The sequence below is a fragment of the Symphalangus syndactylus genome, chromosome 6, assembly GCF_028878055.3.
Source record: "Symphalangus syndactylus isolate Jambi chromosome 6, NHGRI_mSymSyn1-v2.1_pri, whole genome shotgun sequence".
Classification (NCBI taxonomy): domain Eukaryota; kingdom Metazoa; phylum Chordata; class Mammalia; order Primates; family Hylobatidae; genus Symphalangus; species Symphalangus syndactylus.
In genome coordinates this window covers 87045094-87071729 of record NC_072428.2, presented here as the reverse complement: position 1 = coordinate 87071729, position 26636 = coordinate 87045094, and the positions used below count along the sequence as shown (strand labels likewise).

Sequence of the window (26636 nt, the reverse complement as noted above, 5' to 3'; positions counted from 1 at the left end):
TGTAAGCATAATTCTCCTCTGATAAATTTCAAAATAAATGGATAAAGAAGAGAAATATGTTTCTTTGTATCGGCAATGTATCGAATCACTAGTATCCTGATGTGGTGTGATATCACTACATCTTGAAAATAATATAGTAGAACCTATCAGCCCAGGGACCAATAATTTGTATTTTTCTTCACAGAAGAGAGTTTCCTAAATATATATTAGAAAATCTTCGCATCAACATGAAATGTGGTCTGTGTCACGTGTACCTAACACACCAGCTTTAGGGCATTCTGAGAAATCTCATGCTAATGACCAATCCGTACCTGGTAATCCCCCTGGAACAAGAACAAGGAAGCTCACTCATCTGTGTGCTGTGTTTCTTGATCTCCAACCTTGATCACTGCCATGCCATCTGTAACATATGCCAAAAAAGCATAAGCAGAAATAGAGACTTTCTTGCCTAGGAACATTCCTCCTTATGTTATGCTGGAGTGTGTCCTCTGTCCTCTAATAATGCTACTGGAATTAGCTCTTCTACCAAAGACTTTTTCATGACAAGGAATTCCAGAGGCCAACTTCTAAAATCAAAACCACCACTCCAAAAACAGCTAATTTCACCCTTACTTCAATCCCTGATTCTCAACAATATATCCAACAGCATTTTCTTGCCAGAAACCCTGTCAGTTCATCTTTAAGAAGAAGAGCAAGCTAGCTGGACCAATTTCACTCACCTACTCTGAAACAACTAAAAACTAAGAATATAAAACTATGCACAAATTATAATTCATATCACAGAAGCATTTCCTCACAGAATACCTATGGACAAACAATGAAGTTTCTCTCATTTCATTACAAGTCTTACGGCCTTGGACATGCTTACTTGCCATGTAGCTCTGGCTAAATCTATAAGCAAACATTGGATATCATTGGTTTTAGCTTTGTGCTCTTCCATGCTGTGTTACCACTGATGCATTAAGAATGTTCTTGAAGACACATTCAGATTTTAATGTTATATTTCTATCTTAGCTCCAAAGAGTTTTACAAAAATTTTCTAAATTTATCAATTATAATAATATAGATACAAGTTATCTTCAAAAGATTTTATTAAATTAACAAAGTTGAACAACTTATCAATATAAACAATTGTTTTAGGTTCATTGGATATATGATATTTAGTCCTTGTGGATTCATTGTTCTCTTACAAAAATTGCTGAAGTTTTAAAAGTATCATGATGGTGATGTATTTCACAATTATGTTATAACACAGACAACTAGGATGAAAATTCATTTGGAGAACTAGTTCAAAAAATTCAGTGATTAAATAAAGCTTAGAACCAATGATATATATATATAAAAGTTTAGATTTAGCCCATGATATTAACCAAGTAAAATTGATTTTATCTGTATCTTCCGCTCTACCTTTTCTGGAGATATAATATTGGCATAAATTGATAAAACCATATAATATTGTTAATAAGTTTAACAATTGTTATGGATAATTGTTTTAATGTCCTAACTCACATTATTGTATTAATTCAGAATACAATGACTAAGTCTCTAAGTAGAGCAAAAACCTGCCTTGTGAACTTATTGAAGACTCAACTGGACATGACTATATGTCTAATTTTTTTCCAAATTAATCAGTCTCTTCAATGAAATTACTATCAAATCTCAACAGAGATTGTCATGAAAATTGAAAAACAGATTCCAGAATTTACATGCAAAACCAAAGCGTCAAGAATTGTTCTGAGAGCATTTTGACGAACAGCTCTAGGATGGATCCACCTACCAAATGCCAGAATTTAATATAAAGATGCTACAACTAAAACAGTGTGATATTGGTGTAGGGACAGACAAATAGGCCAGTAGGATAGAAAAATAGACCGGAACAGAGAACTTGGAAAAGATTTGTGCATGCATTTAAAAAAATTAATATATGACAGATGGGACTAGTAGATCAGTGTGAGTAATAATACACTATTCAAAAAATGGTGCACAGTAGTAGCAAAGAAAAATAAGAAAGCAATCCTATTTAAAACAGCTACAGTATAATAAAATACATAAGAATAAATTTAAATAAATGAAAGATCTTTACAATGGAAACTATAAAACATGAAATATCTTTTCATTTTTATGTATCCTCTTCAATTTTTTCAATGGATAAAAAATTGAAAGGACACATAAAAAATGGAAAGATACTTCATCTTCATGGATTGAAAAAATTAATATTGTTAAAATGTCCACACTATGCAAAATGATCTGCAGATTCAATGCAATCTCTATCAAAATACGAATCAAAGTCATTCTTCACAGAAATAAAAAAATTTTCTAATAGTTGTGTGGAACCACAAAAGGCCCTGAATAGACAAAGCGATCTTTTTTTTTTTTTTGAGACGGAGTCTCGCTCTGTCACCCAGGCTGGAGTGCAGTGGTGCGTTCTTGGCTCACTGCAAGCTCTGCCTAAAAAGAACAAAGCTGGAGGCATCACACTGCCTGGCTTCAAAATATACTACAATGGTATACTAACCAAAAGAGCATGGCATGGCATAAAAACAGACACATAGACTAATGGAACAGAATACAGAACCCAGAAATAAGTACGTGCATTTACAGCCAACACAGTTTCAACAAAGGCACAAAGAATATATACTGGGAAAAGGATAGTCTTTTTAAGAAATGGTGCTGACAAAACTGGATATTCATATGCAGAAGATTAAAATTAGAGCACTATCTCTTATATATCAAAATAAACTCTAAATGAACTAAAGACTTAAATTTAAGACCGGAGCTTATGAAACTACTAGAAGAAAAATATTAAAAGAATACTCAGGACATTGGTATGGGCAAAAATGTTTTGAGTAAGATGTCAAAAGCACAAGCAACAAAAGCAAAATTTGACAAATAGGATTACATCAACCTAAAAAGCTTCTGCACAGCAAAGGAAACAACAAAGTGAGAGACAACCTACAGAATGGGAGAAAATATTTGCAAACTATCCATCTGACAAGGGATGAATAGGTAGAATGTATAAGGAACTCAAACAACTTAATAGCAAAAAAACCTCCAAATAATTTGATTTAAAAAATGAGCAAAAGATCTGAATAAACATCTCTCAAAAGAAGACATACAAATGGCCAACAGATACATTAAAGTGCTCAATATCACTAGTCATCAGGGAAATTCAAATTAAAACCACAATGAGATTTCACCTCACCCCATTAAAAATGGCTCTTTTCAAAACAGAGATGCTGGCAAGGAGATGAGAATAGCAGATGCTGGCAAAGATTTGAAGAAAGAGAAATGCTCATACGCTGTTTGTGGCAATGTAAATTAGTCCAACCACTATAAAAAACAGTATGGAGATTCCTCAAAAAACCAAAAATAGAACTACCATACAATCCACCAATCCCACGGCTAGTTATATATCCAAAGAAAGGAAATAAGTATATAGAAGAGATACCTGCACTCCCATGTCTATTACAGCGCTATTCAAAAGAGCCAAGAGATGGAATCAAACTGTGTTCATTAAGAGATGAATGAGTAAAAACTGGTATCAACACACAGTAGAATATTATTCATTCATTGAAGGAATGAAATCATATTATTTGCAGCAACATAAGTGGAACTGGAGGACATTACATTAAGTGAAATAAGCCAGATACAGAAAGACAAATATTACATGTTCTCACTCATATGTGGGAGCTAAATAAATTGATCTCATGAATATAGTAAATAAAATAGCTGTTACCTCAGGTTGGAATGGGTGGTGTGGAGGGGGGAATGATGAGGGATTGTTTAATGAGTACAACTGTATAGTTAGATAAGAATAACTTCTAAAGTTTGATAGCACAAAGGGTGACTATAGCTAGCAATAATTTATTGTATATTTCAAAGTAGCAATAAGGAAAGATTTTAAATATTTCCAACACAATGAAATGATAAACGTTTGAGGTGATGGATATCCCAATTATCCAGATTTCATCATTACACATTATATGCATGCATGAAAATATCACATGTACTCTATAAATACATACAACTATTATGTGCCAATAAAAAAAATGAACCAGAAGCATACAGCCCCTCAGGAGCTGAGCCACTCTAGAGACGGCTCAGGGATGCTTGATGAAAAAACAAGACGAAAATCCTGTTAAAGTTTCTGAAACATAAAGCTTTAAAAAATGGTGCATAGGAAACTGATTATACATATTGAGAAGCAAAACAAAACTAAAATATGAACTTTCTACTTTGGACCACAGATACATTAAAAAAACTTAATTCTGTGAGCTTAAGAACATTTCTGAAATGTAACATTTTACAGTTTTTAGAAGAAAAAAAGAATAATATATTTAAGACTTCAGGGCATGGAGAATTTCCTAAACAATACAACACATTTACAAAACTTAATTGAAACAAAATGACAAATTTGACTATATTAAAACTTCAAATTTTACAAAAAATAGAGAGAAACTAAAAATATAAGCCATATACTGGGAAAAGGTATTTATATCCTACATATTTGACAAAGGATTATATCCAGAATGTATAAAGATGCCCTAAAATGATTAAAAATACACAAACAATCCAATTAAAGAATAGGCAAAAAGGCAAGTCAAATCTCAGATGAGAAAAATCCACAAGCTCACAAGATTAATAAAATATGATCATACTCAGCGCTACTGAAGGAAAAGTAAATGAAAGCAACAATGGGAAACCACTGCACAACAGATTTGATAAAAGGGAATGTAAAGAAAGAGGAACAAGTATGTATAGAGATGAGAACACTAATTTGACCCTGACAAATGTAAAAAGAGTATGAAACACTTGGGAGAGAAATTTGGAAAAAAAATAAACTAGTTGAAGAAGCCACAGAACATTCTTCCACATTATTTGACAAGATTGATAGTCATTATAACACAGAAATTTAAGTTGTATTGTAGAATAAACTCCTACACATGGTCGCAAGGAGACTACATGAAAAACTAATTATAGCATGGTTTAAAGCAGTAAAAATAAAGCAAACCAAAGCTATAATGTCCTAAATAACCAGGGAATGCTTAAATTAAACTGTAGTAGAGACATATAGTAACAGAATTCTATCTAGTAGTGAAAATAAATGAACTAGAGTTACATTTACGTTTTGATTAATCTCCAAAACTTCAGGTGACTTAAAAGTGGCACAAAGATATTCTTTAAATAAAATTTAAAGAATATGTGGCAAGATATTCTTTAAATATGTGTGGCAAGATATTCTTTAAATAAAATTTTTCAAATAAGCAAAATGAATCTTAGGTAGTTGTGGATACATACATAACACTGTGAAGAAATGTAAGCAAAAGTATAACCCGAATTAAGTCTGATATTTTATCCTGGGATAGTAACAGAGGTTTGTGAGTTGAGGGGTGACTACAGGAAGCTTTAACTAATTTATAGGGTCCTATTTCTTTTTAAAATATGAAAGAAACATGGTAAAATTGTAAGACAATAAAACAGTATGATAGGTACATGGCTGTTTGCTATATTATTCTGTAAAGTTTTTTTTTTTTTTTTTTTTTTGCACATTCGAACCTTTTTAATGAAAATTACAGGTCATCGCCTGATTAAGTGTTAAATAGCATGCATCAGACCATGAGAAAGCTGAGACACTCCATCCCCCATCCACGCTCCTGTCATCCTCTTCCACTCTCATTAGAATCAAAGAAGGAATCACTGATGTAAGGTGATACGCTGGGCATCTTAATAAGTGAAATGAGAAAAAAGTAGGAATAAGCTATTTGAGTCTTATACGGCAATTTTGCTGACTGGGGAAGAGGCTCAGCTTAAGGAAGGAACATCACGTCCAGTTGTACGCATTTTAAACATCAAACCTCGTGCTTACTGTGTGTGTAATGCAGAAATTCAACTATTGAGTTGTTTCAATGAAAATTTACAAGATTGAGAGCAAAACACATTCACTATTAAGTGCAAACGAATCACAAACAGGCAGAAAACACTTCCACATAGTACTTGCTATTTTGAGTTGAGATTTTAACTTCTCATCTAAAACTCCTCTGTTTTGTGTCCTCACCCTTGCTCAACCACAGAATAAAGACAATATTTTGGATCTTCTGGACTAAAGAAGAACTGGCAGAGAAAAATCTCCTTCTCATACTCAGTCATTGCACAGGAAGTTGGTCCTGTAGTTCTAGATTGGAGGGGCTTTTCTGTCAGTAACAACCCTGTCCTCTCATCCCAGAGATCTGAATTTAAATTCAAAGCAAAGTAACACTGAGGAAAAAAATAAACCTAAAGTAAATGTATGTAAATATATGAGCAGTTAAGCTCAAGGTTGTGAGAACATGTGCCCAGAGGTAACTTTGCATTTTGTATACTATTTTAAAAAGATAATCAAAAGGCTTAGAAATATTGATGCTGTCTTAAATGCTTAAATTTACATGATTAATTACAAATAGTAGTGTATAAACCACACATATCATTTTATTTGCTTCACACAATCCTGTGAGGAGTGACATCTTAATAAGTATCCTACTTTTGAAAACAATTTTTTTTTTAAATCACTTATTTCTTTATATAGTGCTTGGATCTTTGCTACTGGCATTGTGCTGGACAATGAGTATAGAGAAAACAAAACTGACAAGGTCAAGGTACACAACAGATGTGTGCACAAAGTGGTAAGGAACACAGTGCAGGGGCACAATCTCAGTTCACTGCAACCTCCCCCTCCTGGGCTCAAGTGATCAGCTTGACTCCCAAGGCAATGAGATTACAGGAGTGAGCCACTGTGACCGGCCTGAATCTGGTCTTTATCAGAGTGAAAAAGAAGTTTCCATTTGTCATGAGATCTTGACAATTTTATTATGAATTTCCCAAATTTGGAGAGGGTTGGAACATCGATCTTAGGTGAACATATGCAGATAGTTGTTTTTAAAGAATAAGCATGTAATAAATTCAAAACTTCCTAAAATTGTAATCAGTAGGTTTTACCTAGTAAAACAGTCAAGGGAAAATACAGTTATTTATAGAGGAAGCAGCTATTGTTTTAAGCCTATTAGGTAAGATGCTGGTTATATTGAACTTAAATATAAAAAGGTATATAACAATCTAGGGTAAAGATTTAAAATGAAAGTTGTAAATATATATTCAAAGTCCATATATTCTAGTATACTTTTAGATGCTCAAACTAGTTCAACAAGAAATACCAATGACAAAGACCAAAATGAGAGACAACATTGTATACCTTAATACTCCAACATTGCTGAACATCTCACAGCCCCAACACTGTTGGTCAAAAAATTGTTAAAATTGTAATCCTAAATCAAATAGCAAGAAATAGCACTTCAGAAACTTAGATTTGTAAATTCCCCAGATCTTTTGTCTTCATTTTTTTACAGAACAAAGACTAATTTATGCAACTAAAACAAAGAATAATAGGTGGCAAAAGATTATTCTCTGTCCAGTATTTGTGTAGGAATATTTACTAAATGTTACTGGAAAATAAATTTTAAGATTTGGGGATATTATAATCCTTCAAGCACTTGATTCTCTGAGTTCTTTCAGAAAATCATTGTAGATTGATTGAAAACTAAAAAATTGGTTCAGGAAATTTTTAATAGTAAAGTTCTTGAACTGCATTTTTTATTTTAGGAGATGGCACACATACCATTAGGAGTGTTTTAAAACCAATTTCTTGAGGATAATCTAATGATTTTGCAACAGTAATTATTGCTAATTCTCTAAAACATAACTTTCTCCTACATTATGTAACAAGGTAGACTAACTTGTTTAGAAACCAGATTTTTCAAAAAAAGATTGAATAAAAATCTTTTTTTCAGTGAAATAACCAGAGCAGTCACTCAGCACTTTCAGAATAGCACTTGGCTTACGAGCATCAGAAAACCTATATGATTGCTCAATATATTTTAAATGAATGCATCGAGACAACAAAAGCTAGAAGAATTTTGAAAATACTCTTGTTTTCCCAAAGCCAACATAGTCAGAGTCTGAGTGCTGCAAAAGTGTTAAAATGTTAGAATCTGATGTCGTAAAATCCTATTATATGCTAGGTAGCCTGATTTGATCATTCCATAATGTACACATGCATTGAAACATCACATTGTAACTCATGAATCTATACAGGTATTATTGTCAATTAAAAATAAAAATTAAACTATAAAACTAAAAGCTATACCAAAATATTTTTAAAAGTCTGTGATAAGAGAAATAAACAAACTCAGGAAAAGCAGGAGACCTAGCTTTTCTGAACAACGGCTTTGTAGATTAGGGTAGAAAAGAGTACACTCTAAGAATTCTATTGCCAACCAAGTTGTCATTCATGTTTAAATAAACTGTAAGATGATATTGAATCTGTAAGGGCACAGTCTATATAATTCTGTATTCAGAAATACAGAAAACAAAGATATATATGAAAGAGATGATCAATTTCTAAGTCTGCCTGAAAGTCACTAAACAGGTGGAAAATTCCAATTACATAAACACATCATCTATTTATTTACATATGTATAATTTTTCCTTAGGAAAGAATTAACTTTAAACTATGAAATGTTCAACACCTTTATTGCCTTCAACAAATACATTTAAAAAATCAATAATGATGAATTTTTTTAATTGGAAAAAACCCTCCAGTGATATATAATTAGCATCATGATAATGCCTCACATCAGGCATAAAAATCAGGGTTGTATCTCAACCAATCTACTGCTTTGGGATTTTGGGATAACCTATAAGGGGTTGAGGATAAAGGATATAGTGTATAAATTAAACACAGAACTATAGACAAAAACAAGTACACACACACACACACCACACATATGTACCAGTAAATGTACTGGTCTAAAAAAGGTGAATTCTTGTGAATACCTATTTGGACTTGTAAACTTCTAGCTAGTTAATCTTTGGATATTAAAGGAATAAACCTTTATCATTGTCACCTGGTAATGTAGAATACAGGTATAACCTTTATGAGGGTGAGAAATGATATGATGTACCATATGTTAACATTATTCTCCAAAATATTTAACGTTCAGAAACAGTATTTAAATACTGACAGTCAAGACAGTATCATGAATCTAATAGAAGTATTAACAAGTAGTTTATTAAAGAGCTATGTTGTAAGAGTAAATAAAGCTGGAAATCATAAATAACAAATTATGGGTTTGGATTATACAAGAACTGGACTTCAATCAAAGGATTTATACTCATAGAAAGGCCTCACTTAACACCCTGGCAAAATTTTGAGAGAATGAATAACATAATTAATAAAAATAAAATCTTAAATCATATGCATATAGTTTTTAATGATTTCTCACTTAAACCAATTAGATAAATTGCAAAAATATTAGTTCCGAAATAAAATAAGAAGGATTTAGTAGCAGTCTTAGAGCTTGTAAAATCACAGATGTAATTTTAGATTTACTTTCGTTTTCTCTCTCGAGATAGTATCATATCTGTTTTTAAAATTAAACTTATGAACTTAATAAAGGACACGTAGACTACAAAGTGCAGAGAGCATCACTTCATCATAGAATATACTGCATTGATATTGTCTTTAGAATCATGCTGATTTGTAGTATTTGTTGATTTTCATGGTGTTAATCCAAAAAAGTATATGATATTTTATTTATAAATTATTCAAGTATTTTTGCCAAATGATATTAGACACAGTTGTTATTGCAAATGTTATTTTAAAATAAAAATAGCATGTTCAATTTTCTTCCAGGGTATAGTACGTGAAAGTGATCCTATCACTCTCATCCTTAAAAGTGGGTCTCAATTTATATATCCTGATTAGACTGTAACACCAAAAATTATAATTGGGCATGAAAGGGTTATAGTCAGAAAATGCATATGCACCAAGTACTTTGCTTATAACTGTTATTTGTTTATTCATACAGTCTTTCCTTTCATTGAGCTATCTGGCAAGCTCTCCTAACTTCTCCTCTTTTATGAATGCCATTAGAATATTTTTAATATGTGCATTTATTTATTTATTTATTTATTTATTTATTTATTTATTTTTGTGACAGAGTCTCAGTCTGTTGTCCAGGCTGGAGTATAGCGGCGTGATCTCGGCTCACTGCAACCTCCGCCTCCCACCTTCAAGCCATTCTCATGCCTCAGCCTCCCGAGTAGCTGGGATTACAGGCTCCCGCCACCACGCCCGGGTAATTTTTGTATATATATATATATTTTAGTAGAGACAGGGTTTCTCCGTGTTGGCCAGGGTAGTCTTGAACTGCTGGCCTCAAGTGATCCACCCACCTCGGCCTCCCAAAGTGCTGGGATTACTGGTGTGAGCCACCACGCCCGGGCAACAATATGCTTTTAGTTATTTATTTGGTGATGTGCTGGTAAGCTGGCATTCTGAAAGCAAATAATCAAGCAAGCAAGCAAATAAAAAGGTTTGAGTTATAGCATTTGCCTATTTCCACATTGTAAATGCTGCCACTACAGCCAGTTCAAGCTATCATCATGATGTGACTGAATTTGAAGTTGGGAAGAGATTTGTACAGAATATCTGATTGATGTGGAGCAACCTGGCTCCAGCATAACATTGTGATGAATAAATACTGCTTCTAATTTGTGTTTATTCTAATAGTCTATCAAAATGTCCAGGGACATTTTTTGGTAGGTTCCAATATATTTAATTTGAGAAAATCACAGTGAGTCATTTTTAACATGATTAAAGTTTTTAAGCAACAGCAGACAAAATTTTATTAAACTATGAAATGACAGAAAAACATTTTTTTCAAATAATATTATGTTTAGAGTGAAAATAAAAAGGTTGCATTTACTCTGTGACAATGCTCATTATAAAAAAATCACCAAAACCTTGCAAACTATATTTATGTTAGAGAATCTGGAGAATGGAAATGACCATACTATCTGATTGACAATTGAAAATTTTCATTATGTATTTTGAGAATCTAGGTCTAATATTTTACTGAATAAAATGATTAAGTACATATTTTATGGCCCATTATCTCCTACTCTAATGTTCATTACTTTAAAACACTTTTGATGTAATGAGGCGATTAGTATCTAAAAATAGACCACACCTAGTACAGGGGTTGGCAAATGTTTTCTGTAAAGGGCCAGGAGTAAATATTTTAGATGCTGCAGACCATACATTCTCTGTCATGAATGCAGTTCTGCTATTGTTTTGGTAAAGCACCCAGGCTCAATATGTAAATTAATGATCATGACTGTGTTCCAATAAAACAGTGTTTACAGAAGCAGGCAGCAGATGGGTAAAGCCTGTGGGCCATCCACAGTTTGCTGGTTACCCAACCTTAGTGTGTACTGGATCATTTGATGTTTTTTTGTAGCTCTAATTCCAGTATAATTTTTCTTGGTGTTTGTGAAACATTATCAGAGATAACTAAAGTGTTTTTTAATAAAATTGTTCCAGTCAGTAAAAAAGTTTTGACTAACTAGTGTTTCTTAAACATGTTACTTCTGTAGCTAACTGCCAAAAGGACAATGCAATTGAAAATAAAATGAATATATCTGTGGACATATCTTCTTTTACATTACTATACCAAAATTTCACAACTAACCATAAGGAGAGAGGTTTATCTACACAGAGAAGGATGAGAACATTTGCATATTAAATTAAAATGTATTTAATATGAGTGCCTTCATTTTATTTTACTGTAAAATTCCTTATTCTTACCTTCCATAAGCTTCCCTGTCTGTTCCGCACTTCCCCCAGGAAGTATCTTGGCAATATAGGCTCCAATTTCTCCACTATGTCCAGGGATTTCTTTACCACCCACAATTCTAATTCCTAATCCATTACCTGTATTAAACAATTAGCAAATTATTAGTACTAATTTCAGAAGGGACAATAATTATCACAAGTTTCAGAGAGCACAAAAAGTAGGTCTGGTACCCAGAAGCTAAATATAACATGAATTTTGGAAATGAACACCAAAACCAAAGTATGTTATTCTGATTTCAATAATATAAAATAGGATTTTCTGAGACCTTGGTAGACTCTCCAATGATTGACCTGATATAACATGTAATTTTTTGAATTCAGCCATATTCAGTAATATACCCAGGACTTCCCAATTTTTGACTAGGTATTTTGTAAAAATTTTATGAGAGGGTGTTCCCAGAGCATCCAATTCACTTACGAAATTAAGGAACATTTTACTTATAGAAGAGCAGTAATGACTATTCAAAATTGAGAAGACACAATCCAATCATACAAACAATTGTAATTTATAAAGTGAAAACATGCTCATAATTTATAAATTATTATTCATTTTTCAGCCTTAATTAATCAACTAACATTGTTTGTGTATTAACCTGACACTTTCTACAAGACACGATAAAATTATTCTTGACTGATGAACATCTTAGTAAACTGTTTCTTACTTTGCAGTACAGGTTCTTCTGGAATTAGCCACATGAAAAGACCAGGGTGAATAATTATTGTGAGAAATCTAATTGAGACAAATATAAGTGTTGATATTTTTAGTTTCTGTGTTTTTAAAAAATAGCTAAAAATTAGCAAGTATATAGAGCACTAATATACCTAAACAAAGAAAAAATACAGTGAATGTATGTACTGTAATCTTATGGGACATTGTTGCATATATGGTTCATCATTGACCAAAACATTATGTGGCGCATGAGTACACTTTAATACATAGTGGTTTTAAGACCATTATTTTGAAAGGCAAGAAACAAACACGTACTAATCATGACAAATAATGAAATATTTGAATAGCTCTTTTCTTTTTATTTTTTGTAGAGACAAGGTCTCACTATGTTGTCCAAGCTGGTCTCAAACTCCTAAGCTGAAGCAATCCTCCTGCCTCAGCCTCTCACAGTGCTGGAATTACAGGCTTGAACTCTTTCCTTTTAAAGCAGTGGCTCTCAAATGGTGGTGACTTTTCCTCCCAGGGTATGTTGGTCCATGTCTAGAAATATTTTTGGTAGTCACCGTGGAACGATGCTACTGGCATTTATTGGGTAGAGGCCAGGAATGCTGCTAAACATCCTACAATGCACAGGATATCTTCCTAGGATTTTCTAGGCCAAAATGTCGGTAGAGCCAAGGTTGAAAACCCCTGTTTTAATGAAAGCAACGCATGTTAATTATTTTAAATCTAACGTGACTATTGGGCAATCTTGAATTTTTAAGCTATAAAAATTAGAAAGATTGACATTGTTGTAAAAATAAAACAAGAAAATCCTTTTGCAGAATTCCTTTTATAGAAATGTATGGGTTACAAATATGGGAACAGATCCTATATAACACTAATACTTTAGACACGTATTTTGGGGTTTTCCTTCTATTTGAATACCTTTAAAAATACTTTTTTTTCCCCCAGCAAGTCCATATCAGAACTTAGAATCCACAAATAGACTTAAGATTTCTATACCTTATAAAGGTATGGCTAAAAGTGTAGTTGCAGGCTGAGTGTGGTGGCTCATGCCTGTAATCCCAGCACTTTGGGAGGCCAAGGTGGGAGGATTGCTTGAGGCCAGGAGTTCAAGACCAGCCTTGCCAACACAGGAGACAAAAACAGAAAACAAACAAAAAAGTGTAGTTGCAGAACTTCAAAATCTATTCACTGGCATGAAGGACTTAAAAAAGTTGGTTATAGTTTCATTCTGCAAATGACACTGTCTTGAAGGTGAAGTAGTTGGGTCCTTAGAGTTATTTGATTTCTAGTAGCTGAGCACATTCTAAAACCCTGTGGTAAAGAATCAGTGATGAGAAACTGTAATTATAACCATCTCAATAAAGTAGCACAGGCACAATAATTATTTAATTTTGTAATGTATAGTCTCACAATAGTGAATTCAAATACTCAAAATGCTTTTGAAATATACTTCATAAGCCTCATGTCTTTGGTAAATAGAGTAACACAATCATGACAATCCTGTGAGAAATGAGACTATATACACAGAAAATTTCAGTCATATAGTTAATTTTCAACAATTACTGTTCCTCTTGTTGACATTGCTGCTATTGTTTTTTGTTTTGAGACAAAATTTCACTCTGTTGCCCTTGCTGGAGTGCAATGGTGTGATCATAGCTCACTGCAGCCTCAAACTCATGGGCTCAGGGATCCTCCCACCTTAGCCTCCTGAGTAGCTGGGACTATTACATGCCAGGATGCCCACCTAATTTTTTTTTTATTTTTAGTAGACACCAAGTCTGGCTATATTGCCCAGGCTGGTTTCAACCTCCTAGGCTCAAGTGACCCTTTTGCCTCAGCCTTCCAAAAGTTCTGGGATTACAGGTATGAGCCATTGTGCCCAGCTGCTATTGTTTCTCATGTAGACAATTAAGTTGCATAGGAAGATTAAGAAATTTTTGAAGAATAGAACATTAGAAAATAAATAGACCCAGGAAAAATAACCTTTGTTTGTTTATTTTATAGTAGCTGCTTCTACCCTAATTTGAATGTCATGAAAATAAATTGAATTTATATAATTTTAAAGAGTTGAATTTGGATATTTTGATTTCACATTTCTGCAGTTGTACTGTAATGTTTTATATTTCAAATACAGATAAAATGAATAAAAATATTTCTATAAAAATCTAACACCACTCCTCAAATCTAGAAAGCAGAATACCAATAGAATTTTTGTAAGCTCAAGAAGCAACATTAATTTTGAACTGAAATTCCTAGAAATAAATGACCCTTGACAAGTGATGTGTACAGTATCATTGTTTTTCAACTTTTGACAAATTTTTATCAACATAATGTCATCTCTCTGCTTTTGTTTCATCTCAAAACATTGATGAAATGCTTCTTCAGATGCCATGAAAATGGTCTTGTTCTTGTGTTCACAGTATGACAGCATACAGAGACATGTAAACCAATAGTTACTCCAGATAACATAAGTGCTTTACTAAAAAAGAAAGTCATAAATTATGTTAATTTCACAATATATAAGCATATCTGTGGTTAAGAAAGTCTTACAGAGAAGTTTAAAATTTAGAAAACCTTCAAAGGTTGGGATATTTATAGAAAAGAGAAATTCAATGATAAAAATAGCAAAACCACTAAGAAAATGCATTACCTCTACTAACCTCAGAATTACAATTTAAGTCTCTATGTACATTATAAGTATTTGATAAATTTGCTACTTTGGAGTCACTTTAAAAATAAGCTATGCACAAAACGAACATGAGCATACTAAGGAAAAATCTTTACATTTGCATTTAAATTTACAGATTAAATCTAATTTTATGTGTTTATTAATCTGTTACAATGAAAGCTCTGGCATTTTAAAGTATCACAAAGTATGTTTTATTTTCAACATTAAAATATATATTAAAATATTATGAGGTTATAATTAGAACATTACATTTGGATAAAATTAAAATACTTGTTTAATTTCAATACCCTCATATCCTGTATCTAAGCATCAAGGGAAAGCAAAATTTGTATTAATGAACATACTGTATCTTATGAATAGTTTAAATCAACTGTGTTGCTTTTTTATAATAAAGTTATCCTAGAATAAAAATATATTGTGTAGTTCAGTCATATCATTGGTTGGGCTAAAGAAGAAGACAGATGATAGAAATAATAATGCCTATAAAGTACCAAGAATAATAGAAAAGCCTCCAAAGGATAGTTCATTAAATGTATTTTTATGTAGTTTACACATTACTTACACTCTTGAGTAAGGCTGTGAGAATTTAGTTTTATATTATTTCACTTACTTATCTCTGTGTTATAAATTATACATAAAAGTGTTTAAGAAAGTAAACCAAATTTTATTAAAAATTCATAGTTATTTCCCTTTTTGTCCTATCAAATGCAACAGTTTGTTCATTAATTCTCAAACATGAAGACCTAAAGAATTTTCACTATTTATCTAATTATTGGTCAGTATTTAAAAAACAGTCCTATAAACACAACAATGTACATCAATCACCTTAATAACAATCCACACCTTATTGTTTTCAGCAACATCAAAATGGAAACAGCACACTCATGCCAAGTTTAAAACAACTCTAATCCTGAGTATTCCAATAATAAATTCACTTATTCCTATTAGCTTTTTCTTATCCAGCCAATTGCTTCAGGCACGAAAACTGCTGTTCAGCATCCTTTTGTTTCTAGTTTTATTTTTATTTTTTTTAATTTATTTTCTTTTGAGATGGAGTCTCGCTGTGTCTCCCAGGCTGGAGTGCAGTGGTGCGATCTTGGCCCACTGCAACCTCTGCCTCCAGGCTCAAGCTATTCTCCTGCCTCGGCCTCCCTAGTAGCTGGGATTACAGGCTTCTGCCATCATGCCCAGCTAATTTTGTGTATTTTTGGTAGACAGGGGTTTTTGCCATGTTGGCCAGGCTGGTCTCAAATTCCTGACCTCAGCTGATGCCTGCCTTGGCCTCCCAAAATTCTGGAATTACAGGTGTGACCCACCGCGCCTGGACTTTTTCTAGTTTTAAATATACATCCTTTATGTACATGAAAAATTTGAAGAGAACAATTCATCTCACATTTCCATGAACTTGCATTCACACCTCTTTTCTAATGTAATCTAAATAATATTAATATTAAAATGTTATGTACAGTTCAAAGAATGTACAAAAGCCTGTCCATATTCACAGTATATTGCATGAGGTGAGTCCAAGATGGCCTGCCATATGACTGAAATGACCATTGGCATGGGAAATAAGGAAGACAAGTAAAAAAATACACAAAATGACACTGGTATTCTGGCTTTGTGAAACACACTTTTCAAATGACAGATGATGCATGCTGTTAAAATAATTTTACTCAAAGCACATAGGATTTTCTCCTCCTTATAGACTTGGAATAATTCTTACCAAGAAAATTTGTCAGGACTGCCACATTCACAAATGCATTCTTCATTCATGTAATGACATAAAGATTTTCTTTTTTCTTCATTTTAGCTTATATAAGACAATTGCAAAATTAGAAGCATAAAGACTAAATCTGAAGGGTTTGCAGTATACTTCTATAAAAGGCAATGAAAAGGAAATTTATTTCACTTAGCAGTACTTAGGGTCCAAAACAAAATGATTATTTGATATGAAACTGGATGTCACAAAACTGGAAAATAGGGTCACTTTATAGGTTTGGCCTTGATACTAAATTGATGGCAGGCCAGGACGTGGGGTGAGGTCATTCACTATGGTGTTAAAGAAAATTCTTTTTTTGAGAGACACTTATGAAACTCTATGATGATGGAAATAAAATGGTGTAAACTTATATTAGTGTAAAGCTATGACGTGCTTGACAAAATAAATGTCAGTTTTCCTTATATAAAATGTAAGTAGGAAGAAAAATACTATTATAATTCAAAATTAAATATAGTGTCTTTTGTTGGATTTCTTGACTTAATATGGGTTTGTGGCAGAAATACTCTATCATAATCTCCAATGAGCCACTTCCTGGCATAATCCCTTCCCTTTGAGTGAAGGCAGAACTTGCGACTTGCTTCTAATCAATAAGATCTGGCAAAGGTGATGGATAGCCACTACCATAATTATTTTACATTGGATTCCATATTAAGAGGTTAGAGTGAGAGATTTACTCCTGGCCTTCAAGAAGTAAGCTGTCATGTGTTAGTGGACCTCATAGCAATAAATTGAGAGAGACCACTTGGGGCTCAGTGGTCCCTGGCTGACAGCAAGAGTATGGGGAATTCAGTTCCACATCTACAGGAAACTGAATCCTATCCTACCAACAACCACATGAGTTTGGAAGAGGTCTCCAAAGCTCCAGAAAGGGATACAGCACAACTAACATAGATTATAGTTTGTAAGTTCATGATCAGGGAACCCAGTTAAGCCACGCCTGGGTTATTGACCCATGAAAATGATAAGATAGTGAATATGTGTTGTTTTAACTCATTAAATTTGTTATGCAGTGATAGAAAACTAATACAAGGATGAAAATCATACTCAGAAACTTGTGCACACAACATATGTAGACATCATTCTGGCAGCAAAATGTGCAAGACATTTGGGTTATAGTAGTTACAACAATGATTGAGCAGTGACAGAGGGTAGGGATGAAGGGAAATGGGCTGGGTAAAATGACATATGCATATTGTATTCTATTCTTAGAAAATGCCTTTAAAATTACATTATCTCATTGGATTTTAAAATAAAAGAGCAAATGGAAAAAAAAAGCCCTGTATTTTGCATATGAGGAACATGAGGCTTTGAGAGGTTAAACACTCCAGGCAATACAGCTAATATAAGGGAAAGCTAGAGTGAAGCCCATATTTTTCTCCAAAGAAGTGACTTGGCAGTGAGTCTCCTATGTGGTTTATGCCAGTTCACTTGGTTTAGAATCAGAAGGTATATGTTTGAGAGTAGCACACTCCAGTCCCTCCTTTCCCCATTCAGTTTTAGAGAAGAGTGATGGGAGAAGTTGCAACCAAATAATAAAAGAGAAACTACCAAGATATTAAAAAAAGGTGTTGGAAGCCAGCATTTCTCAGTCAAGACCAAGGAGAGAAAATGCTTTTGGCTTAGGCAGCCCACAAGTTATAATGCATGGTTCAATCTGTAGCCACAACTAATTAGTTAGGAAACATTATATTTGTTTTGTCAGTATAATCTCCATTTTTCTATTACTGCATATACTTTTATATATGTTTATATCTATCTTTTTCAAACATTATAAAGATGAGATTATTGCATCTTTTACTATTATAGCTTTTAGCATTATAATCCAAATATGAATTGTATATATATATCTGTTAAATGAATAAGTAACTGGCTTAATATTTATATATCTTGGTATGCATATCTACATAGAACAAAGTGCCTTATATGCCTGATTATGTAATAATTATTATACTAACCACTATTTTGGAGGGAGTTGAAAACTGATTTAGAGAGAAAAGTTCTACATTTGCTGAGTCATTTTAGGTACATAAATAAAATCCAGATGCCAGATTATTTTTACACTACAGGCTGAACCTGTTCTCATCAAAATCAATTTGCCTTTGGTGAAGGAGGTATTCAATATAATTCAACAGCTTCTACTTTCCTATATATATCAGGGGCTATTTTTTCATTGAAGAGTTATTTAGTACAGTTATTTTTGGTTATTTTCATTACTCTATTAAAAATAATTACTACTATCTGGAATGGACAAAAATGTATTTCATGGTGTTAATAACTGGGCTAAGAAGATTCAAACATCCCACTGAAATTATGCTTTAAGCAAAAAGTGAGCTGCTTTTATTTATTTTCATCTAATTTTCTATTATATAGGATGTATTGATCTTTTGTCAAAACATCTCAAAACACATGACTTTGAATAGATGGATTTTATTTGACTTTTGTTGTTTGTGCCAATATTATTTTATGTTTAGTGTATTTGATTTTTCTCATTCTCTTCAGTATCATCTTCAGGGATGGAAGAAAAGATAAAGTAACACTTGCAAAGTTTCTCCTATGTGTCTGACACTATCTCGTAGCTTTTTTTGCATTGCCTTTCTTTAACCACCTCCACAACATTTTGAGTTATGTACTATTCATACCATTTTTACGACAAAGCAGCTGAGACTGCTAAGGAGGGTTAGAAACTTGCCGTAGGTTGTCCAGCATACAAAAAAGCTGAGAACTCATCGTTTTTCTCTTGACTTTCACATCCTTGTTCTTTCTACCTTTGATCATCACTCTAATTGTCAAGAAAATATTCTAGAAAATCAATATAAATCCTTACTCCTTTATTTAATCCATTTCCCCTTGCTTATTTTTCTACTGCCAGTTCACATACATTTTACATTTGTATGCCTACGTTTCACATTAATATTACCATCTATCCTCCTATCCTTGAATATTGTGAATGTCTTCACTCTCATGGAATCAATTATTCATTCCTTTAATTTTGTTTCATTAAGAGTGGATAAGAAAATGTGCTAAGCTACCTCCAGCTGGAAGCAAAGCCTAATGTCAATTCCTTACCAGGAACACAATATCCAAGCAATCTGTCAGGAGAAATGATAATGTTTCTGTGGAACTAACCCTGAGAATAAAAACTTCCTTTGTTACTGAGTAAATAAATCCACATTTTCCCCAGAATTTACCAGGAAGAAATTGTGATTTCAGAAGAGATTCAATCTGAGCTTTACTCTATTTCCATAGCTTTATGCTCAATAAATTCCTAAACAAGGCTTACAATGAAAAAATGAACACTTTGGGAGGCCGAGGTGGGTTAATCTCGAGGTCAGGAGTTCAAGACCAGCCTGGCCAACATAGTGAAACCCAGTCTCTACTAAAAAACTACAAAAATTAGCCAGGCGTGGTGGCAGGCACCTGTAATCCCAGCTATTTGGGAGGCTGAGGCAGGAGAATCACTTGAACCTGGGCGGCAGAGGTTGCAGTGAGCCGAGATTGTGCCACTGTACTCCAGCCTGGGCGACAGAGTAAGGCTCCGTCTCAAAAAAAAAAAAGAAAGAAAAGAAAAGAAAATGAATCCTATGTAATTGCACTGTCAAAATAATAAAATAGAAAAAGCCATCTTATATGAGAAAGGAGAAATTCAGTGTTAAGGCCCACTTTGTAGGATCTGTTTAGTTCCACGGATGTTCCAGCAGTTAGGATGGCAGACACTTGTCCTGAGGGTGACAGTTTTACTTTCTTTTGGTCTTCCATGAGAAGCAGAAGAGATGGCATAATTGTTTTAATTCTTTCTATTTTAAGAGGTGGCTGATCTGAAAAAAATTAGTTTTCTCATAAAATGTTCATATAATTGATATTGGAGAAATGTTAAGTGACTCTTAGCCATAACTTATCCAAATCACATGGAGTAGCTCACCATATTTTGCCTCAGTACCTCTTTATTTAACATACCACATTTGAGAACAGCAGTATACTCTCAAGCAAAGGTGATCCAACCTATTTATTCAAACTTTCATGTATCTTATTCATTCATTATGATTATGCTTCCTTCAGAATTCAACTTTGAAGCAAACATTTTTTTTTAAAAAAATTCATAAATGAAGCTATATTTTCACTGATTTCAAGATGCCAATCTTCCCTATCAAATTAAACTTAGACTATTTATTTGTCTACTGGGCCCAACATATTCTGGCCCTAGCTTTGTATATACTCTGGTCCCTTTTATATACTCTGTGTTGCAGCAAAACAAAACAAACAAAATAAAAATAATCTATTGTCCTGCATATTAAGTAAATAAGTCACTGAAAGGAAAGAAACAGAGCTAATTGTGGTCTAAAGGCTATAGTTAAGACTCAATATTAGATGCTGCCTAATTTTCTGGTAAAATCAGGAGAGTCGAACCATAAGTTCCCCCTGCCCCTGGGCCCCCCCACTCTGCTCTGATGGATCAGGTCCCCTTGCCAAACAATCCTCTTTATTAAGGGGGTCAGGGGTTTCCGTTTCCTGCCAGTCTGAGGAACTATTCAGCGGAGCCAATCAAGTCTTCCTGTAGGACCTAGGGGCGCTCCAACCTTTTGATACTAAAAACCCAGCCTTGCACAGCCTCTGGTTGTTCAGTTTTCCCCCGCACAACCCCCGTCTGGCTCTGTATCATGTGTGGTGTCCTGTTCCCCCAAACTTTGAGCATATGTGACTTATAAGCTGCTGTTGATGTCATCTGCCCAGTGTCAGGTGCAATGTGCTCAGCCCTCGCCATAACCCCAGGACAGGCAGGAATCTCTCCCTCACCACCAGGATGCTTAGGAGGCAATTAAATTATTAAATATTGGACAAAATATCAACCTGATAATTAATCAAAGAAATAATACTTAGAGCAACATGATATAAAATTTGGCCTCTGAACTAAGTTACAATATCTTTTCCTGAAAATTATGTGATTTAAAATTTCCATAGTGAAAAATGAATGAAAAACAATTTCTTAGTTTGGGAGTGCAAAGTAGCAGAACTTTTCTGATAAGAAATTTGAGAAGATGTTTAAGGAACGTCCAAAATATCCTTTTCCTTTTACTCACCAATTTTACTTCTGTAAATATATTGTAAGGGAATAATAAACATTAAGGCAGCATTTTTTCATTGCAGCATTGTTTATAATAATGGAAAGGGGGAGGTGACATAAATGCCAATCAATTAGAAAGTGGTTGAAGTAAATAATTGAACATCTATACAATGTAATAAGAACCAGTCATTACATTTATATTTTTGAAGAGCTTTTGATATAAAAGGAAAATGTATTTATTGGACAATTTAAACCATATTAAAGATATGTATCTGAACTATAATACAATGTACTTTCAACTTTTAGTGTGTGTGCACATGTGTATAAAAAAGGCAGGAAGTAAAGGAAAAAATATAAATTGTAAAATTATGGCTTCTATTTTTAGCTTTATAATTTTTACCACTACCATATTTTACTGGAAATATTTTACATATTACAATATATTATATTATTATATATACATACATGCGAATATATATATTTATAAGTATACATACAAGAAAAAGGTTGAGAATGATACATGCATTTATCCATTTAGCTACTATAAGCTGAAAGCCAGGTGGGCATTTGCCTTTGAGATCTCTAGCTATAAAGGAAAGCAGAGTAACAAAAATATTCATGAGAAAATGGGGAAAGATGTGTTCTCTATATTCCACTGGTAAAATTATTTGAACAAAGAGAAGCACTGCAAAAATCTGTACATGTAAATAGGTGTACACAGAGTTTATGAAACATATTTTAATTTTCAATATATAGTTTCATATGTTCATTGTTTCATGTACATTAGTTCCACTTCAAGTATTTTGTAAGTTCTTTAAGCAAGGACTCTACCACAGACTTTTCCCATACCTATCTCGTATCTAGTATAAGGCTGATTCCATATTCAATATTACATATCTACTTGTTTATAGTAGGAGATAGCCCTTTATTTATTGTGACTCTTCTTTCTGTTAGTCCACATTATTTAAAATAGATTTAACAGTTACAGAAGTTGGACAAATTGTGTTTATAGTATTTTTAATTATTAAGGTAGAACATGAGAATTTTGTTGTAGTTGCTTTTTTAAAACTAATCTGCTGATCACAATATTATATCTTTGAGAACTATCAATAGGATATATAGAACTATTCTTAACACGTTTCATCTAGAGTCTGAATATAAATCTCTGAATAACTTCTATTTTAGGTTTGTAGATTTTCATTATAAACACTTATAATCAAGGAAAAAAGAGGAGAATATTTGTATTTGGAAGAAATAGTTACACTTTCAAGTTATTTCAGAAGCAAATAGAAAACTTTTAAGTACAAAGAAAACAATATATTTATTTTTATATTTTATGTCCCCTAAATATTTATGATTATCACTATTTTCTTTGGATTTTTGCATATATAATTTATTTGGTTGCATAGTGGGACTAATAAATTTATGCAAATAAGACCATTATTACAAATGTAATACATTTAATTCAAAAAATCTTCTCCTATATTTGACAGAGGGCTTATTGCTGTATTTATTTGTATGTATGCATATATGTACCTTCCCTGCAAAACGAATACATAATCAACTCAATGTTTTCACATATTGCTAGTGCTGGAAATTCTATTGATAAATACAAGAAAATGGAAAGTCTGACTTGCTTTTTTTGTCTTTCTTAAAAGTTGTTCTTAATCACTTCTGCTCAGATTTTTAAAATTTTAGTGAGAAAAACTTTACCACTGAGTAGCAATGAAGGCAAGGAGAGGTAAGAATTCTTTAACAGGGTTAGGACACAGTCCGTGAGTTTAGTCATGGCTAATTGTTAACTTTCTTTAGGATTCTAAGAATGTCACAATCTTCCTCAGAAACTTAATGGACTCATTTATGAAATATTGATAAAATATCTGAACTATTTTCTTCGGATTTCTGAGATCTCTCAGAATACTGTTGTTTCTTTCAGTCTGATTCAATTATTTAGAATTATTATTATGTTGTCAGATGAGTAATTCTGGCTGGTATATTAGAAAGAGGTACACTAGGCCTGCAGCTTTCTTTTTTATGCATATGAAATCAATACTATAATGGAATATTTAGAAACCATTATTTATAAGAATCTTATGCCAAAACAAATTTCATTCATTATCTGTGTTTTATTTTATATGTAATACTTCAAATATTTAAGTATAAAAATATTATACAATCAAAACAATTTTGAGAATGACTAAAAAATTTCAGAGAAATATGGCATTTTTATTACTATCTCAGGAAATACATTATAAAAAGCTGCCAAAATCATAATTAAATAGAAAGATTACAAAATAAAATAAATAAAATTTTATCCCCAAAAATGAATTGTATAGCTGGATAAAACTAAAAAAAAAAAACAACCATTTCAGCATTCTGGAAATTAAACAAAAGTTTACAATAAACTGAGCAGCATTTGTTCATGAGAAGCTGCTGATCTTCCGGAACACTGGTGTATTAGTCTATTTTCACGCTGCTGATAAAGCCATACCCAAGACTGGGCAATTTACAAAAGAAAGAGGTTTATAATGGACTTACAGTTCCATATGGCTGGGAAAGCCTCACAATCATGGTGGAAGGCAAAGTCACATCTCAGTGGATGGCGGAAGGCAAAGAGAGAGCTTCTGCAGGGAAACTCCTCCTTATAAAACCATCAGATCTCATGAGACTTACTCACTATCATGAGAACAGCATGAGAAAAACTCACCCCCATGACTCATGTACCTCCCACCGGGTGCCTCCTACAACACATGGGAATTCAAGATGACATTTGGGTGGGGACACAGCCAAACCATATCAAGTGGGAATCTTGGTCGTACTTGGCTTGGGCTGCTTCCATCCCCAACTAACTTGTCATGATAGTTCTATTGGACAGGGCAGGGTATGAAAACCAGAAGCTTTACTGCTGGAGGGGATGAAACAAGTGGCAGACTTGCAAATTATTTGAGGATTAAACTGGGAGACTGGGAATTGGGACATCCATAAATAGATTTAATAAGTTCTCAATATATCCCCGGGTAAATAGAGGCTGAGTGCATGTTTGGCAGAAACCAGAGAGAGCCCAAACTGTCCACACAAATCTAACCAAAAGAAGGTTACACAGATGTGCGGCACAGAGAGAAGTTTCAGTGGAAAGTAAAATCATAGTCGTACTTGGAAACTGTCAGACTCACAAATTGCTTGTGCTTTGAATGTCTCTCCATTTTACATACAAATTTATCAACAAAGCTTTGCAAATCTTAATGAAGTCAAAATAATTGAATCATACCAGATAGGTTTTCCAACTACAATGAAACTAAACTAAAGATCAAGAACAGAAAGAGACTGGAAAAATCCCCAAACATTAGGGAATGTAAAAACATGTTTCTAAATAAACAACAAGTAAAAGAAAAAATTACAAAGGAATTAAGAAATCTTTTGAAGTGAATAAAAATGAAAAAAATGCATGGGATGCAGTAAAGCAGTCCTTAAAGGAAAATACATAGTTTTAAATGTCTATGTCAGAAAACAAGAAAGCTCTCCAACTAATAAACTAACTTTTCACCTTAAGAATCTAGGAGATAAAAGCTAACTAACTACAAAATAAACGAAAGAAAATAAATAGATTATGTTTAGACCAGAAATCAATAAAATAGAACACAAAAAATAATGGAGAAAAATCAATAAAAGCAAAAGTTGGGTCTTTGAAAAGATTGGCAAAATGGACAAATCTTCAACTAGTTTTACTAAGGAAAAATTGAAGATATTGTAATAAAAATTAGGAATAATAAAGTGCTTCACTGTGTGACCTACGAGAAATGAAAAGCATAAAGTATTATGAATACATTTGTGACAATAATTATAAAACACTGGTGAAATGAATACATTTTTAGAAAGAATCAAATGACCAAAATTGATTCAAGAAGAAAGAGAACATTTAAATAGTCTTATAACAAATAAAGGCATCGAATTAGTAAATGGATGTCTTACTGCAAAAGAATGCTTAGGCCAGGTGACTTCACTGGTGGATTCTACCAAATACGCAAAAAATGAATAATACGAATTCTTCACAAACTCTATAGGAAAATAGAGCCAGGAACACTTCCCAACACATTCTACGTGGTCAGTATTATGAGATTACTCAAAGATATCACAGGAAAACAAATCTACAGAATAATATCCCTCATGAATATCAACAATTACTTAACAAAGCAAACCAAATCATGAAAAACTGCTGGCAAGAATGCAAAATGACACCCTCACCTTGACTATGTGGCAGTTTCTTAAATAGTTAGATGGAAACTTACCATACAACCCAGAAATTTTATGTCTAGTAAACTAACCAACAAAAATTACATATTATACATGTATACTAAAACATGTATGCAAATATTATTTAAAATATGGGGAAAAATCTCACGGAAAAACAAAATGTTGACTTTTTAAACAATGGAACATATTTAGCAGTAAAAAGGAGCAAACCACTGGCACGTCCTACAACTAACCTAAAAACTAGTAACCTAAAAAACTAGTAAATGAGAGAAACCAGACACCAAAACTGTATATTGAATGATCCAATTTATATGAAATGCTTGGAAAAGGCAAACTTACAGAGACAAAAAGTAAATCAGTAGTTAGTTTTTGGATGAGGGATGTTGGAAGCAGAGATTGCTAGCAGCCTCAAAGGAGTTTTTTTGCAAAGATGGAAATCTCTAAAACAAG

General features: G+C 33.0%; 1 protein-coding gene across 7 annotated transcripts in view; it reads right to left on the bottom strand.

Annotated features, from left to right (window-relative positions):
• PCLO (piccolo presynaptic cytomatrix protein) overlaps positions 1-26636 on the bottom strand; it is a 404883-nt gene that overhangs the window by 110968 nt on the left and 267279 nt on the right. For all 7 annotated transcript variants that reach the window (XM_055283384.2, XM_055283385.2, XM_055283386.2 and 4 more), the window contains exon 10: positions 11681-11806. In XM_055283384.2, coding sequence (XP_055139359.1) covers positions 11681-11806 — 126 coding nt within the window. The remainder of the gene's footprint in view (positions 1-11680; positions 11807-26636) is intronic.